The sequence below is a fragment of the Lepisma saccharinum genome, chromosome 13 (assembly GCF_977018435.1).
Source record: "Lepisma saccharinum chromosome 13, izLepSacc3.1, whole genome shotgun sequence".
Taxonomy (NCBI): domain Eukaryota; kingdom Metazoa; phylum Arthropoda; class Insecta; order Zygentoma; family Lepismatidae; genus Lepisma; species Lepisma saccharinum.
This window is the reverse complement of record NC_139241.1, coordinates 59,895,245-59,911,680: the sequence shown is the minus strand read 5'-3', so window position 1 is coordinate 59,911,680 and position 16,436 is coordinate 59,895,245. Positions and strand designations below refer to the sequence as shown.

The 16,436-nt window shown below is 39.3% G+C and overlaps 1 protein-coding gene across 1 annotated transcript in view; it reads left to right on the top strand.

Moving 5' to 3' along the window:
• The window catches only part of Oseg6 (intraflagellar transport protein Oseg6), a 125,616-nt gene that overhangs the window by 47,962 nt on the left and 61,218 nt on the right, over nucleotides 1-16,436 (top strand). The window contains exons 8-10 of the mRNA XM_083134247.1: nucleotides 7,705-7,926; nucleotides 8,985-9,107; nucleotides 13,651-13,800. Coding sequence (XP_082990373.1) covers nucleotides 7,705-7,926; nucleotides 8,985-9,107; nucleotides 13,651-13,800 — 495 coding nt within the window. The remainder of the gene's footprint in view (nucleotides 1-7,704; nucleotides 7,927-8,984; nucleotides 9,108-13,650; nucleotides 13,801-16,436) is intronic.

Genomic DNA, 16,436 nt, shown 5'->3' with positions numbered 1-16,436 from the left:
TTGATATATGAATATTGCAATTAGGGTGTTACCCAAATTAATGATTACAACTATACACAAATGAAATTTTGTAGGATTACGTTTATGTTCACATCAACTTATTTTTCTTGAGAATAAATACTTCATTTTTTAATAGACTGATATGATGGCAGCATTTTGAATGAAAAGTACCTGGAGTCCTTTGTTTACAAAAGGGCTCCAGGTTCGATACCCAGCGGAGGCACATAGTGGCTCGGATCCAGTCTCGATCAGCTTATCTATGCATAAAATGGACTCAAAACAAAAAGTAGGAAAGACTCCAAGTTGGGAGGATGGGATCCTCCTGCTCCTCCATTCCCCACACTGCTCATCATTCATCATTCTTCCTCGTTCTCACAATTAGCCGAAAGTGGCAGAAAGCTACTAGTATAGATAAGAGAATTAAATAAACCATTCATCCTCATTGTCATGATTGAGAAGAGTTGAAGAATAGATGAGGAGGTAAACAGAAGAGGACAAATGGGTGGTGGACTATATAAAAGCGTTCGAAGATTAATATGGAACAGGGATGTACCTATGAAATGCAAGAAGGTAACATGTAACACATACTATGTGCCAATAATTACGTGACATAGAGAGACAAGAAAAAGATGCAGGCAGTGGAGATGAAATTTTAAGGAGTCTATGGGAGAAGACTAGAAGGGATAGAATAAGGAATGAGGAGATCCGACAGCCAGTGGGTGTGGTGAAGCTTCAGGACAGGATAGATCAGGCACAGATGAGATGGTTCGGGCACATGAAGAGAATGGATGCAGAAAGACTACCAGTAAGAGATTATAATGCACAAAGCCAAGGGGGAGACCAAGATGTCGGTGGAAAGAGCAGATAGCGGAGAGTGTTAGGAGAAGAGGAGAAGATTGGGGACACCGTGGAAAGAGAGGAGTGGTGGAAGACCAGGAAATAATGGAGAGGCTTCACTTCTATGCCGACCCAGTCAGAGGCAGGAAACGGCGAAGGATAATGATGATGATGATGTCATGATTAGCAAAAGTTACAGAAAAGTGACGCAAAAGTAGGAAAAATACATAAATTTGAAAACTATGTATATTAACTAAAGAACTAAAGAAAATTGTCATTTCTGCAGGAATGTCAATAACTCGTACGTACTTTTTACAATATGATACAATATATTGAGGAAACTGTCGTGTAAACCCGAGTGTTCTACACGTATTGTAATTTTAAAATTTGTGAACAAATATTTTCACGAAAATAATTGTAATTCCAGAAACTCTATCATTTTTGTAACAATAATTTCTTGCTGGTGAGATCCTATATACTGACAATGATCAATGCTGTTAACGTACTGAACCATTTATTGCTGGCACTATTCCATTGTCAGTGCAGTGGAAAATCCATTGCTCGTTTTTGCACTGCGAGTTGTGTTTTACACAGCAATTAATGACATTTTGGTGCCTCTTACACCATGGATATCCACAGGATTTGTTCCGGGGGTGATGCAAACGAGGCACTTTTTTCCAGCGGTGCAGCAAACGATCTATGTTTCTCCCCAAAATAACGATGAAGCTCAATAAAACGTAGCTGTTAGCTGGAATATATTCATATATGTCAGTTAGTTAGATATCCAAATACTAATTAAATAACATGCAGATATATCTAATGTACAATCTAGATAACCTGTATTTTGATGTAATTGACTTTGTCTTTATGAACCTCCTGCAAAATTAAAGGTTATTGTTGATTTTTTCTGACGCTGTTGCCACATTCAAAATTCATCTCAAAATGATGAGAGAAAATGTAGCTGTAGCGAAATTTTCGCTACAACTACAGGAATTTTGTAGCTTCGCTACCGCTACAACTACAATTTTCAAAATGTAGCGTCGCTACAGCTACAGCTACAAATTTTGTAGCTAGCTACTGTAGCGATGCTACAAGTAGCGCACTACTTCTGACCACTGAATTTGAGTTTGGCATTTAATAATTTTTCATAGATTGGTATATCCCGTAACATCTGTGACATGTGTTTGTAGATGTATTTCGAGTGAAATGGTAAATGGAAACTCAGCACCTTAAATAAAAATACTTTAATTATATATACCTTTTAATTGAATTAGAAGTTTTGGACATGTTGTAATCACATAGACCCTTTATATTGGTAACATATTTTTGTGTGTATGTGTGTGTGGTGTTGAGAGGCGTTAATACGTATAGTTGAAATAGAGAAAACATCTATATGCTTGAATTTTTGGAAAGTTTGCCTTGAAAACCTGGAATTAAACTTGAATTTTATCATGGTCCTAGAGTAGCCACCCTTGTAAAGTTTCAATCTCTCTTTGACACATTTGTTGGTACTTCATACTGGAAGGTTAATGAGGCTCTGGCACCTGCACCCACAGGCAGTATAATCCTCTGTTTGACTGTGTTATCCTGAGATTTGTGTGGTTAGTGAATTTTTTAAGCCTCAGCTTATAGCATAGGTATGGAAGATTGAGTCTTCAGGATTGTTTCTAGTTTTGCCCTTCATGTAGTTATCAATTAGGGTCTTGTCTTGTCTCTTTATATCATGGCAGGTGCAAATAGCCTTAGTGTTGAATCACCCAACATTATAATTTCATTATTCTCTTGCATTGTATTGAGGGATGTGACAGATTAATCAGTACTCTTTCGCTATTAGTGAGCTGCCTTTAGAATGTGAACCATATTTTATTCACGTACTTAAGTTATACTGCTGGAAAGCATACAAGTCTAATACAGCAGTTTAAGGGCATGAGGGATGGTCTCCGCGAGGCTCTTCACTTGGCGGCGGATGTGAACACTGTTGGCAACTTATCTCTTTTGGAGCCAGATCTGGCTCTTTTGTGCACTCGTTTGGCTATAAACTGGGGCACCCTCCCACATAGACCAACTTTCGCCATGAATATACATTTTACAGGTGATATTGTTATTTTGGCTGCATCATCCTATCCCATCTTACCTTCCCAGCTACTTCTTTTATAGCGCCATGGCTGACATGAAAATGACTTAAATTTAGTTATCTGGTAATCCTTTATTTTCGATTTCATTCGACCATCGGTGGATTATTGAGATAGGTGATGCCGCCAAATCTAGACAGTGAAAACTAAGAATAAATTGTCATCACATTAACGGTAATAGTAGCGCCCCTTGCTCTTTGATACATAAAATTACCCTAAGAGGCACTTTATCCAGCCCTCGTAAATCTAGATCCTCGAAAGTCAATTTTATTTCCATTTAAGGTGAAATTTAGCTCTTTTATGCACATCAGGTTTGGCAACACTGCCAGGATTGCCGTTGGAGGATGCAAGGATGCATTACACTCATGGGAGCATTATTTTATTTGTTCTCTCGAGATTAATGCACATCCAATGGCGTAGAAAAGTACAGAGATGGAAAAAGGACACAAACAATTTCTTGCTCATAGGAAAAGTCAAAACTCCCATTTGATTAGCCATAATTTGAAATTTAAGTTCATTTCCCATGAGGAATACATGAGATTCTGTAAATACTTATTCATCAAATTTTACAAACATCGTGTCTAGCTTAATAATCAATCAACTTGAAAAACCGCTTCCACTTGCAACATGGGGAGAAAGTCATACTCTCTTGTCCAGTCTGTTGTTTTTTTTAGTAGCAGTGCCCATTCTGACAATAATGAAATAAATGTACAACTGGTGCGAAACTGTCTCGCTTCCCCTTAATGGACAACATATGGATGCAAATTACACATGCACACAAGAATAAAGATAACTACTGTAACGCTCGTGGGGATACAAACGTTACTTAAAGGAATCTTACTTGCTAGAACACAACACAACAGAGGTAGATTAAGTATGGTTTATTGTATACTGCTATGAACATTGGTCATGTTGCATCGTACAACAATCTAAGGCCTGACTCTAGCTAAATAAATGACCAGTTGTATTAGAGAGAGAAAGGAACGTCGTCTTACCCACTTAAGGTAGAGAGGAGCTAAGTAGACTGGCAGCATCTCGGTGTATTGATGTAAGTGAACTACCCTCCCCCCTGGCTGACTGGATCATCAGGACTGCACTCTCGACTCTCTGGACTATGAGAATCAACTGCTCTCTGAATTCTATATCCTGCCCTTTTTATATTTGTCTATTTCCTTTGTCTCACCCTTAGTTCTCGCTTAGGGACACTTGCACTGAGTGGCTTATACAGGGTGTTTCTAAAGGTCGTTTACAACGCTTGGGAGGTGATTCCTCACACAAAAACAAGCAAAAAGTCTAAGTTCCATTTTTACGACTGAGGCTTCGTTTCCGAGATAGGAGCCTCGCAAAAGGTGACAAAGTGAACGTCACACCTGACTGGGACGAATACTATAACAGATAGAGAGGCGGTTCCAAGGGAATCATAAAGGAATCGTATGTGCTCAGTCCGGAAGTCACTATGAAAAGTTCACTGCACGCATGCGCAATGGAGTCCTCAAAGGAATTGGGGATTTCCAGCAAGAACAATGCATGGAAAGTGTATGTAACGCAGCAAGAAGGACCGTGACAATGAGAAATGCGTTAAAGACAACACATCCCGACCTCAAACATCAAAACATGAGCACGGAACACAAAATCCGAAAAGTTGAGCACGGTTGCATACCCCAGTTACACGCGAGGAATGAACGAATCATGTCATGTGGCATACGAGAGACACATTACTCCACCAGGAGGAGGGAAAGAAAAACACAATATCAGATGATTGCGACAACGTGTAATTTTACACGCGACAACTGCGTAAATCCCCCTCCCCCCCCCCACACACACACAACAAACAACAAATGCTACAATGTCTTGCGTGTGCGTTTCACTGTACACCAACTGAAGATGTCACTTTCAACATACAAAGGGGGTGGGGAGCAATACCAAGAGTGTTCTCACTGGGATTTGCCGAGAACGATAATCACAGACGGTTTTCAAAATGTCTGCCGTTCACTTCTACGCAGAGATGACAGAGACGAATCAAGGATTGTCGAGTACGAGCAAACAAGCTAGGTGTATATGCTACCGTCGCGGCGGCGACGTTGATGCGAGCAACGAGGTCCTCAGCTGATGTGACAGGTGTGTCGCATACGAGGGTTTTCATATCTCCCCAGAAGAACAAATCGAGAGGGTTGAGATCTGGCAACCTCTGTGGCCAAGGCATAGGTTCATCCCTACCATTGAACCTATTACGAAACACGTCATGCAGGAAATGTCGTACATTACGATCGATATGAGCTGTTGTCCCATCGTGTTAGTACCACATTTCTTGCCGCAGTGCCAAAGGTACGGTCTCCAACAGTTCAGGCAGAACCTCACTAAGAAATGCATGCTACGTGCGATCAATCAGGCGAACAGGAAGAATGTATGGTCCAATTAAATGATCATGTACTATCCCGCACCACACATTCACTGAAAACCTGTGCAGGTGATGGGCCACAAAAAGTGCATGTGGGTTGTCAAAGTCTCAGACATGACTATTTCTACTATTGAAGACATCCATCCTGGTGAAAATGGCTTCATCTGCTCACAATACCTTTCCCCAGAAGTGATGGTTTGTGTCCAGCTGATTCAACAACCATTGGCAAAACTCAATACGAGGTTGAAAGTCACGAGGTAACAGTTCTTGTACTTTTTGCAGTTTCAAAGGGTGCATTCCTTCTTTTGACAACACTCGCCAAACATTCACATGACACGTGTTTCGTGCCCGAGCGAGCACGTGCGTACTGGTGCCAGGATGTTCTGCGACCGCTGTTAACACATCTTCTGCAAACTGATATGTGCGTACACTTCGGGGTCTTCCAACGTCTTGCCGCGGTGGTAAGACTGACCCTGTTTCACGCAGTCGACTGTCCACTACCTGAAAGAAGGTGTGAAACGGTAAACGTTTATGTGGAAAGTGTTCTCCATAAAGACAACTTCCCTCATGGCTATTAGCACGTGCCTCCCCATACATGAGATGCATGTCTGCTAACTGCTGGGTCGTATACGCAGCCATCTGTGTAATAGGGAGCTGGAACTGCAAAGTATCGTTTTTGTTTAACACTGGCACATTGCAAAAATTGGCCGTATCACCGTACGAACACCAAAGACCAATTGTTGCGATACTTGACTTGCCCACTCCACCACGTCAACTTCTTTAAATACAACATACTAGTACTCTTCAATGCGTATGACAACCTAGAGCGAACTGCTGATCATATCCCAGCACCTGCAACACGATTGGGACGACTGCCGGAGAGAACCAACCTTTCGAGCTCCTCTCGCGGGTACAGCGGCCATGAAGGTCAAACGTAGACTATGAGAGCCAGACTTGCCTGCGCAGCGCTTCCAAAACTGGTCTCTTTTACGTCACAGTGATCGCGCGCGAACACTCTTGGTATTGCTCCCCACCCCCTTTGTGTGGTGAAAGTGACATCTTCAGTTGGTGTACAGTCACACGCACTGTCCGTGCGTAAGATATTGTAGCATTTGTTGTTTGTTGTGTGTGTGGGGATATTACGTAGTTGTCGCGTTTAAAAATACACGTTGTCGCAATCATCTGATATTGTGTTTTTCTTTCCCTCCTCCTGGTGGAGTAATGTGTCTCTCGTATGCCACATGACACGATTCGTTCATTCCTCGCGTGTAACTGGGGTATGCAACCGTGCTCAACTTTTCGGATTATGTGTTCCGTGCTCATGTTTTGATGTTTGAGGTCGGGATGTGTTGTCTTTAACGCATTTCTCATTGTCACGGTCCTTCTTGCTGCGTTACATACACTTTCCATGCATTGTTCTTGCTGGAAATCCCCAATTCCTTTGAGGACTCCATTGCGCATGCGTGCAGTGAACTTTTCATAGTGACTTCCGGACTGAGCACATACGATTCCTTTATGATTCCCTTGGAACCGCCTCTCTATCTGTTATAGTATTCGTCCCAGTCAGGTGTGACGTTCACTTTGTCACCTTTTGCGAGGCTCCTATCTCGGAAACGAAGCCTCAGTCGTAAAAATGGAACTTAGACTTTTTGCTTGTTTTTGTGTGAGGAATCACCTCCCAAGCGTTGTAAACGACCTTTAGAAACACCCTGTATACTTAGTTAGTCCTTTCTAGGAATTAAAGGTGCCTTTGCACCTTTGAAGGAAGTGATTGGTACTTTGGTACTCATCTGGTGCACCCTTCCCAGAACAGATGCACTTTTGACATTCTGTTGTCTTCAAAGTTCTTTCCCAGAATCGCCAGGGCCATATAGCACTCCTGGAATCGCAAAAGCCACAATGATATCCTGTTTTGTGGTTTTTCCTGGTTCACTTGCACTGACAAGGGGAAGGGGTAAAACCTTGACCACCTTCCAAGAACTGAGGTTGAGATAAATGTACGTATGTGTTTGTTTATGTGTGTCTTTTTCTTGTCTTTCCTTATTTCGAGACAATGCCGGTATTATGTAACTACCAGGTTTCTGTATGTTACACTACACACTAAAAATATACTAAATACTAAAAGACAAATTCAATAGCACATACTAAAACATATTAGTTCATTACATACATTGATTACCATTCTTCAAGTAATCATTCTATCTTGATAGAAGAGAATTAAAATTGAGTCTCGTCTTTTATAGGACCCACAACTTAACATACATGATAAAGTAGAGATTTTTTTTCTGAATGATATAGCATACATCCGAAGTGCTCTAATCATTGCATTTTTATTAGGAACCTTCGATAACGATCACAACGGAGGTGGAGCCTTCATTTATAGCAGTTGGACCATATCATTTTGCATCAGGGATGAATAACAGGGCCTGGTTGTATGGCCTAGGGGAGAATGGAGCTGATTTCATTAAGGACAAGGAATACTTGGGGACAATTAAGAGTATGTTGTTGAATTCTGACTATGCCTCAGTCCTATACGAAGGAAAAATTCAACTGCATATGGTAAGTTCTGGATTATTTATTATCATCATTTGAACTAGAGCCATCTACGTATTTATTACACAAATATACATGTAATGATGGTTAGCATTCTTATTGGAAAGTATTGGTTGGGGGTTATTAACTGTTATCCACTGATACTTTTCTATAGTTTGTCTACTTTGCAGAGTCCACCAAAATGTTGCATAACACTTTTGCAGAGGCTAAATATCCTGCAAATCATGCAAAATGCAAAATTTTCATTTATTTTGCACTAGTATTGTGTAAAACAAATATTTTGTGCTTAAACAGTGATGCTTAGAAATCCATATTTATGGGGAATAAAACATAAAGATTTCGGTGCAAAAACTGGGCATATTTCAGGATCAGAAGTGGTATAAAAATAGCATTTTGGTGTTAAAATGGTGAACAAAACACTAACTTTGATTTTAAAAACTACACTTATTACACGAAAGAAACATTTCCCTTCTAATAGAACATTTATATAATTATCAATGTAATATGTTTATTCCTGTGAAATTGAGTCCATATTTGCAGCAGAATTGATCAATTTTCCGTAATTTTGACAACTCGCAGGGTAATTCAGACTTCAGAAAGTGTTACGTTGGTAAATAAACTTCAGGTTTAGGAGTTTATTTTGCTTCATTTCGTGACTAAACATTGTAGAAAAATACACCTCACACCTTTCAAAAACAGAAAATGAAAATTACAGTGTATTATTTCAAATTTCGTGGTTTCACCAAAAACAAAATGTTCATGCCTCTAGTGATGCCACTTAATGACTTGTGGAAATTTCCCAAGTATTTCAAACAACCCTCATTTATATTGAGTTCCCACTCCTGGTTTCCTGCATTCCTTTGATAAATTTTCCTTAATATTGTTTGATATGGCATTAATGTATATTTGTGTAAGAAGTTAATTTAAATTGTGTTTCTGCTCTGAATGTATGGCTAGGTACTTTTGTCACTTCAATTGTGTGGGATGCCTTTGTTCTGCATACATTCTTGGAGAAATTCCTTTGTACTAAGCATTAACAGAGAATGTTGCCATATTTGTTCCAGATTGAAGGGGAGGCTGTTGATAGCGAGGAAAGAGAAACCAAAATCTTCCCGGACACTGAAGGCCAGGAGGTCAGCATCAACTGCCATGCTCTTACGCAGGACTTCCTCATCTATGGCACAGATGTAAGTCTGGTTATGTATTTGTTTCATTGTCTTGAACACTTTGAATGAATGTAAGAGGGAAGGGACTGATTTATTGGCACATTGTGAGTATTGATATGGACATACGAGGGACGTTCATTAAAGATTTCCCCTGAACCAGTTCCCGTGGACGGAGATAAATGAAAATTGGTACAGACATTAGTCCTCTACATAGGAACCACCAATGGCCACACACTTTTCCCATCGCTTTATGTACCCGTGGAGACCTTGTTTGTAGAAGTCTGCATGTTGCTCCAGAAGTCATGACTTGACCTCAGAAATCAACGTTTCATCGTCGTGGAAGTGCGTCCCCTTCAGAAGTGACTTCATGGTTGGGAAGGGTGGAAGTCTGATGGTGCGAGGTCAGGAGAGTACGGGAGATGAGGAAGGATTTCATATTCGCAGGACCGTGCTTCTGTCTGGGCAACATTCGAGTTGTGAACTGGAGCGTTGTCTTGCAGGATGTGGACGCCTTTGGTCAGCATGCACGCCTCTTGGTTTTGATGGCCTTCCGCAATTTCTGCAGCAGTGAAGCGTAGTACGTCCTGGTATTTGTGGTACCCTTCGCCAGGAAATCCATCATAACTACTCCATGCTGGTCCCAAAAAACCATGAGCATCACTTTGCCCGCTGAGAGTTGGACACGGGCCTTCTTTGGTGGTGGTGAGTCAGGATGCTTCCATTGCTTTGACTGGGCCTTGGTCTCTGAGTCGTAGTGATGGATCCACGTTTCACCCTGGGTGATTAGTCTGTCAAAAAGTTCCTCCTGGTTTTCGTGGCACATGGTCAAATTAGCCTGGGAGCATGGGACTCGTTCCTGCATTTGGAAAGGTGTGAGTAGCCAAGGAACCCATCGGGCATACACCTTCCTCATGTGCAAATGGCCATGGATGATTTTTCCCACAGACCTCACACTGATCTTGACATCTTCAGCTAGTTGGCGAATGGTTATGCAGCGATCCTCCAAGATGGCGGCTTTCACTTGCCCAATGGCATCTTTGTCAATGGTTGACTGGGGTCGCCCAGGAATGGGGTTGTTTCTACTGAAGTCCGCCCACGCTTGAACTGACAATGCCAGTGCTTCACTATGTCTGACGATGGGGCATCCTCTCCATAGGTCACTTTCATCTCATCAAACATTTCCTTTGGTGTGCGGCCTCTCAAGTAAAGAAACTGGATGACTGCTTGGTATTCCACTGGATCCATCACTACACCTTGTCTCAATTCAGTACTTGTAAGAGAAAAACTAAGCGGAGTTCAGAATTGCAAATTACCTCATGACCTATGCACATATGTATCATTACACAATTTCAGTATTCTACATTAACTAGAACTGGGTCAGGGGAAATCTTTAATGAACGTCCCTCGTAACTGTTTATTGTTGAAATTGCTGATAATATTATCAATGTGTTATTTCTAAAAATTGTCTGTTATTTAGTGCAGAATTGTGTCATTTTATAATTGTTATTAATAAGAGCTTTTGCTTCTTGTTTCTTCAGTGGCTGAAATTTTCAAAATTGCTTAACGTTCAATGTATTGCACTTACATTTTTTTTTTAAGATTCAAAAATACTGTGAAATGTAATGTTAATTACAAAGGGTAAAATGCAACAATATTATAACAAAGTACAAGGCTGTGTGTTTTTGAAACCAGCCACTAAATGATATTATAATATTATTACCCTTTATCTTTTGTGACCACGTTACATTTCATTGTATTATGGACTCTTTGAAAAATATTTATATTGATTATGTCAAAACGTTAAACAAATTTAAAAATCCATTGAAGAAACAACATTTCTTATTTGTCATCTCCTTGTCCCAGGTTTGGTACCAGGTGGAGGCACACAGTGGTTTGAATCCTACTTTAAACTGTAGGTTCTGTGCATAAAGTGGACTAACTCAAACAAACTTTTCTTATTATTTTGTTACTAATAATAATTATATAAAATGTGCCTATATGGATCATTGCAAAGATTTAAATTCTGTCATTTTATTGTTATTTTTATGAATATTGGCAGCTTTGAGATTGAAGTGACGTGTCGCAGGTTCGGTACCCATGGAGAGGTACATGGCACAGTGGTTCGGATCCTACTTTAAACTGTAGGCCCAGTCCCAATTAGCCTATCTGTTCATAAAATGGACTTACCTGCCTGTTATCATTATACAGTCAACGACATAGATAATAGCAGTGAAATTGTCCATCATTATTTTCATTACTTTTTTATTCTACATCCTGTGTTGTTTTAAGAAATAAAATTCTATTGATTCGAAACAGGTATTGTCCTCTGCATATTGACATTTTTATTTCAATTCATTATCATTACATTGTACAGGGTGGCGCAAAAAGAATGCATGTTTTTTGGAATAAGTGTAGCGTCGTTGATTTTCAAGATACAAACATTTTATTAACATCAAAACCATCGGTAAGAAATGCAGTTTGGATTGGTGTACAGTGATGATTTAAGTATGAAAGATGATGTCGGAAGGATGACATCATTGTTGCCGTCCCCACCATGTAATCTCACGTTTCGGCAATGTCTTTTGGACCCCACACTCCCCAGATTTGTCTGTCTGTGACTTCTTTCTGTGGGGTTACCTCAAGTCGAAAACCTTGTTCAGCTGAAAGTTGCCATTCGTGAAGGAATTACAGCTGTGCCAAACAAAATGTTGGCAAGGGCATTGCAGAACTTTGAGGTGAGGCTCTGGATGTGTGTAGCAACAATGACATCATCTTCCATACTTAAATCATCACTGTACACCTATCCAAACTGCATTTCTTACCAATGGTTTTGACATTAATAAAACATTTGTATCTTGAAAATCAACGACGCTACACTTATTCCAAAAACATGCATTCTTTTTGCACCACCCTGTATAAAACAGACTGAACGAAAATGGTCATGGACAATTCGATTACTGTTTCTTGTGCTGTTGAGTGTACAAGCGAGATCAACAGAGACCAAAGAGACAGTGCATGCTGCTGAGAAAACAGCCTAGTCAGAGTGACACATGCTGCTTGTTGGGTTATGTCAGTACATTACGTTGCATTTATTTCTGAAGGTTTGTTTCCAAGTGACACATTTTGCTTGTTGCCTGTTGCTTTGCTCTGATAGCTGTCATCTTTATAAACCTTTGTACAATTTGTGTATCATGATTTTGTATAGTGAATGTCTAAGAACTGTATGCAGTTTCTTCGTCTGAGGCAAAGTTAATGAAATTACTTGGTTGAATGAATGTTATATCAGATCATTAGAATCTTGATATATTGATAAATTTTATTGATATATTATTGATATAGGCAAAAATTTGATATTGCTCTAACCCTGATATATATTGAATTAAGAGCATCAAACTTTCATTATTCAGAGTGGACAGAATCCACAATGGAAACCAAACATAAAAAAAGGTAAAAGGTAAAGTGTTCCCCTGTGCATAGCACCACGCCATGAAGGCGTATAGGGGGTGTGGGGGTAACGCCCCACACTTTCTTGATCCGGTCATGAGTGGGTATTTTCTTTTAATCCCCTAAGTGTGGAATTTTCCAAACAAGTCACTACTGAAAAATGGATTTTCTAAAGCAAAATTCTGATTCATCACTTCCTTCTTCTTCATTGACAGTCACTGCTTTCAAAGATCAACAAGTGCAACTCTTTGATTCCCTAATGGCATAGTGGTAACATTGTTGCCTTGTAATCAAGGAGTACCAGGTTCTATACCCAGTGGAGGTAGTTCTGATTGAACTTTAAACAGTAGGTCCAGTCCTGATTTGCCTATATGTGCATAAAGTGGACTTAAAAATAAAACTTGACAAAAGCAATTACAACTCAATGTCCTCGTCATACAAACTTCATTTTTGAGCCATATTTCGGTTGTCTATTGTACATGAACTACACCGCATAAAAGCAGACAACTTTTCTTACATCTAACTTATATTCTTTCTTCTTCTTCTTTTTCATCTCCCTCTTCTGCTACTGTTTTTTTTTACTACAGCGAGCATAATTTCACCTAACGTGATTGTTATGTTTTCAACGTCAGGGGGCATATATATTCACCATCCAAACTTAAGGGGTTAATTAATTGTCGGCCACCATGCCGGAGTGGTTAGCACATTGTGCTATGATGCCACGAGTCCCGGTACGAATCCCAGCCTGGGCATGGATGTTTGTGAGTGTCCATTCAATAATTTCATCATGTCATCGCTCATCCCCATCTTCGCAAATTATCCAAAAAGTGGCACAAAAAGCGAAGTAAAATAAAGTCAATCAATCAATTAAAGGGTTAATTATAAAATACTTGAGTCGGGGGGTGAAAGAATGCTTGTATTTATTTAAGTAATACACCTGAACATGCTAATTACCAGGAGATAGCTTTTAGAAAATATATTCTTATTTTATATTTGAAAATATCTTGTGACCATTGTTGTGTAAAAATATTACAGTGATCTAGTACTACTGTTCACTCTCTGATGTCAAATCAGCCCAGTCAGAATATTAGCTATATCATAACTATGATTCATCTTTTAGATGGGGAGCATATTTTACTTTTTCATTGAAGACTGGAAGATGATAAATGAGTATCGTCACAGCGTGGGCATTAGAGAACTGTATGCTGAAGCCAGTGGCAGTAGATTGGCCATAATAGATGACAAGAGTGAGGGCTATTTGTACAATCCTGTGAGTATCGTTAATCTTTTGTATAAAGAAGTGCATGATCTTACCTTAAACGTATCTCCCATTTACTTCATATATAAATCATCAGCACCAAATCAGTGTTACGTGCAAAATATAATTTTTATTCATCTTAATGCAATGTAATCTTGATTAGTGTGCATATCTGTCTGTGGTAGTAAAGAGTAGATATCAATTTTTAAATTTTTAACTAACTGCAAGAAAATTAAATCTACATATACAAGGGTTGTTCATGATTGACTGAGACTTCTGTGCACAAAAAAAATCAAAAAAATCCATGATAAACTGTAGCACTAGTCCAAAATTTTCAAAATGTGAGAATTTAGCAGGTCTCTCCCCATTGGGTGCCAATGGACCTAAAAACACCCTACAGGAAATTGAGTGACATTTTCTGGCCCTGCCCCACATTTAACATGCCTAGAATGTAGTAAGCACTGCCGAACCTGCTCTATGCAAAGTTTGGACCTGGCTACTGTAGCACGATGAAACATGCAGAGGATGTAACATAATCTTTCATGAGTACCAACACCCAGCACAAGGTATTGGGCACATGTGCAGCGGTTGTAACAAATATGACGGTAAGCAGTAGAATGCTGCAGTGAGCTTTTTTTTGCTCGAGTGGCAAATAGTTTGCATGGGCAACGCTAGATGGCATACAGAATTGATAGGTGTACCGCTCGAGCGAAAAATGCTCGAACGTCGAAATACACTCGAACTCTTGAACCCTATTACTACACGTATTTCCGTCATTTGTCTGTGGTAGTGGGCACTCAATTATGGATTGTGAAGTTAAGTGAAGATAGTAATCATCTCCATGTAAAAATGCAGTTTTGTATATCTTACCGAGATGTGATAATGAAATAGATGATGGGCTGAAACTGCCTAGGCTGTCATTTTATGTTTCTATGATTACTGTCACTTACTGATGTTCGATTGAATGTTATAACTACATTTTATTATTCCGCAGAATATGATTATCCTTTTTGGTAAGTGAACAATGATGTACACGTACTTGCTGTGCTGTGATACGATATTTGCAATTGCTTAGGCAGGTCTGTCAGCATGTGTATCCATTTTACGTTTCGGTCTGTAGATATTGCGTACTTTCATATGTGTTGTATTTGAGTATTACATAATAATATATGGAATTATTATTCGGAATTGTAATTGCATAGAGTGGTTTACTTGTATGTATGGGTTTTAAGTTGAAAGTGCTGTTGGGAGACTCGAACGAGTTTGAGCGAGTGAATGTGGTCCCATGCAGCACTCTAGTGAGCAGTGTAGAACAGCAGTTTATAATCAAATTTCTTGTGAAAGAGAATATTAAACATGCTGAGATTTTGAGAAGATTCATGTATAGTATTTGGAGCAAATGATGTCACGAATAATTTTAACAGTATGACGGTTATTGTCATATGGCATCATAATATTAAAAGAATGTAATGAATGTTGAGAACATTTAAATAATCTACTTACGTCCGTAAACCGGTACAATACGAAGTTCAGAAAATAACGCTAGATGGCACCATTTGTAAGTCATTATAAATTGTAAAATTCTTTAATCACATTGTACGTGAATGTTATTTTGAAGTTAAATTCAAAGTCATCTTTTTGCAAGTGCCTTTGTAACAAATTTTAATCTCTTGTTGTTGAAGATCTCATTGTCGTAAAATTTACCGCCAAAAACAGTTTGCTTTCGCTATGCACAAGGACATTTTGATGTGACGGCAGCTGCACGCAAGGACAATTTGCAGTGATGGCGAAAACCTATAAAATTTACAGCGTAATATTCTCCATGCTATCGCATGAATAAAGATAGACAGTTTGTTCAAACGTTTATTACAAAAATATCTTGGACATATGCATCTGCAAGTATTGTGATAATATACAACTATTTTAACTAACAAATTATCCGAGTTAAATCTGTTGTACAAAAAAGACGGTGGTACAGGTTAGAAGAAGAGGAAGAAAAAAAGCGGTTGATTCTGGAAAAGATGGAGCGGAAGAAGCTTGTTGGTGAAGAGAAGGGATAATCTTTTCCCGTAAAATTTTGGTGATCACACATTTGTGAGACAAGGACTGAGTGTTGTTTCCACACCGGTAATGGGTGAGGAACGTCTTCAAGATTTGGAGAAGGAAGATGCGTAAGTGATATGTTAAAAATATCGTGCCCAAATAGTCCGCAGAGGGACAACGGCATGGCGTCTTTTCCCGGCTACAGAAGGTAAGCTGCTGTTTTCCAAACTTTTAGCATGAGCTCATGTCGACGCAAATTAGGTAGATCTACAAAAAATTAACAGTGTACAAATATGCATGCATTCGTGTGAGGCGTGTGTTGCAAGATAAATTACACAAAAATCGTGTGCAATGTCATGATGTACATCAACTGACAGGCGACGTTTTCATTATCTGGTTAGAGCATTCTTTGTTAAAGAAACAAGAATCTTGTATTTTTCTATGATTAATAGTTGAACTGTGTACAGTGTGTTTGTAACTCATTGAGAGTGCATTAAATACCATAAGTGGTAAAGGATTTATGGTAATTTAAATTTTATTCAGAGTGACCTGTGGGGGGGCTTCCTCCAAAACAAAGGAAAAATACTGGTTGGGGTTCTCAGTTC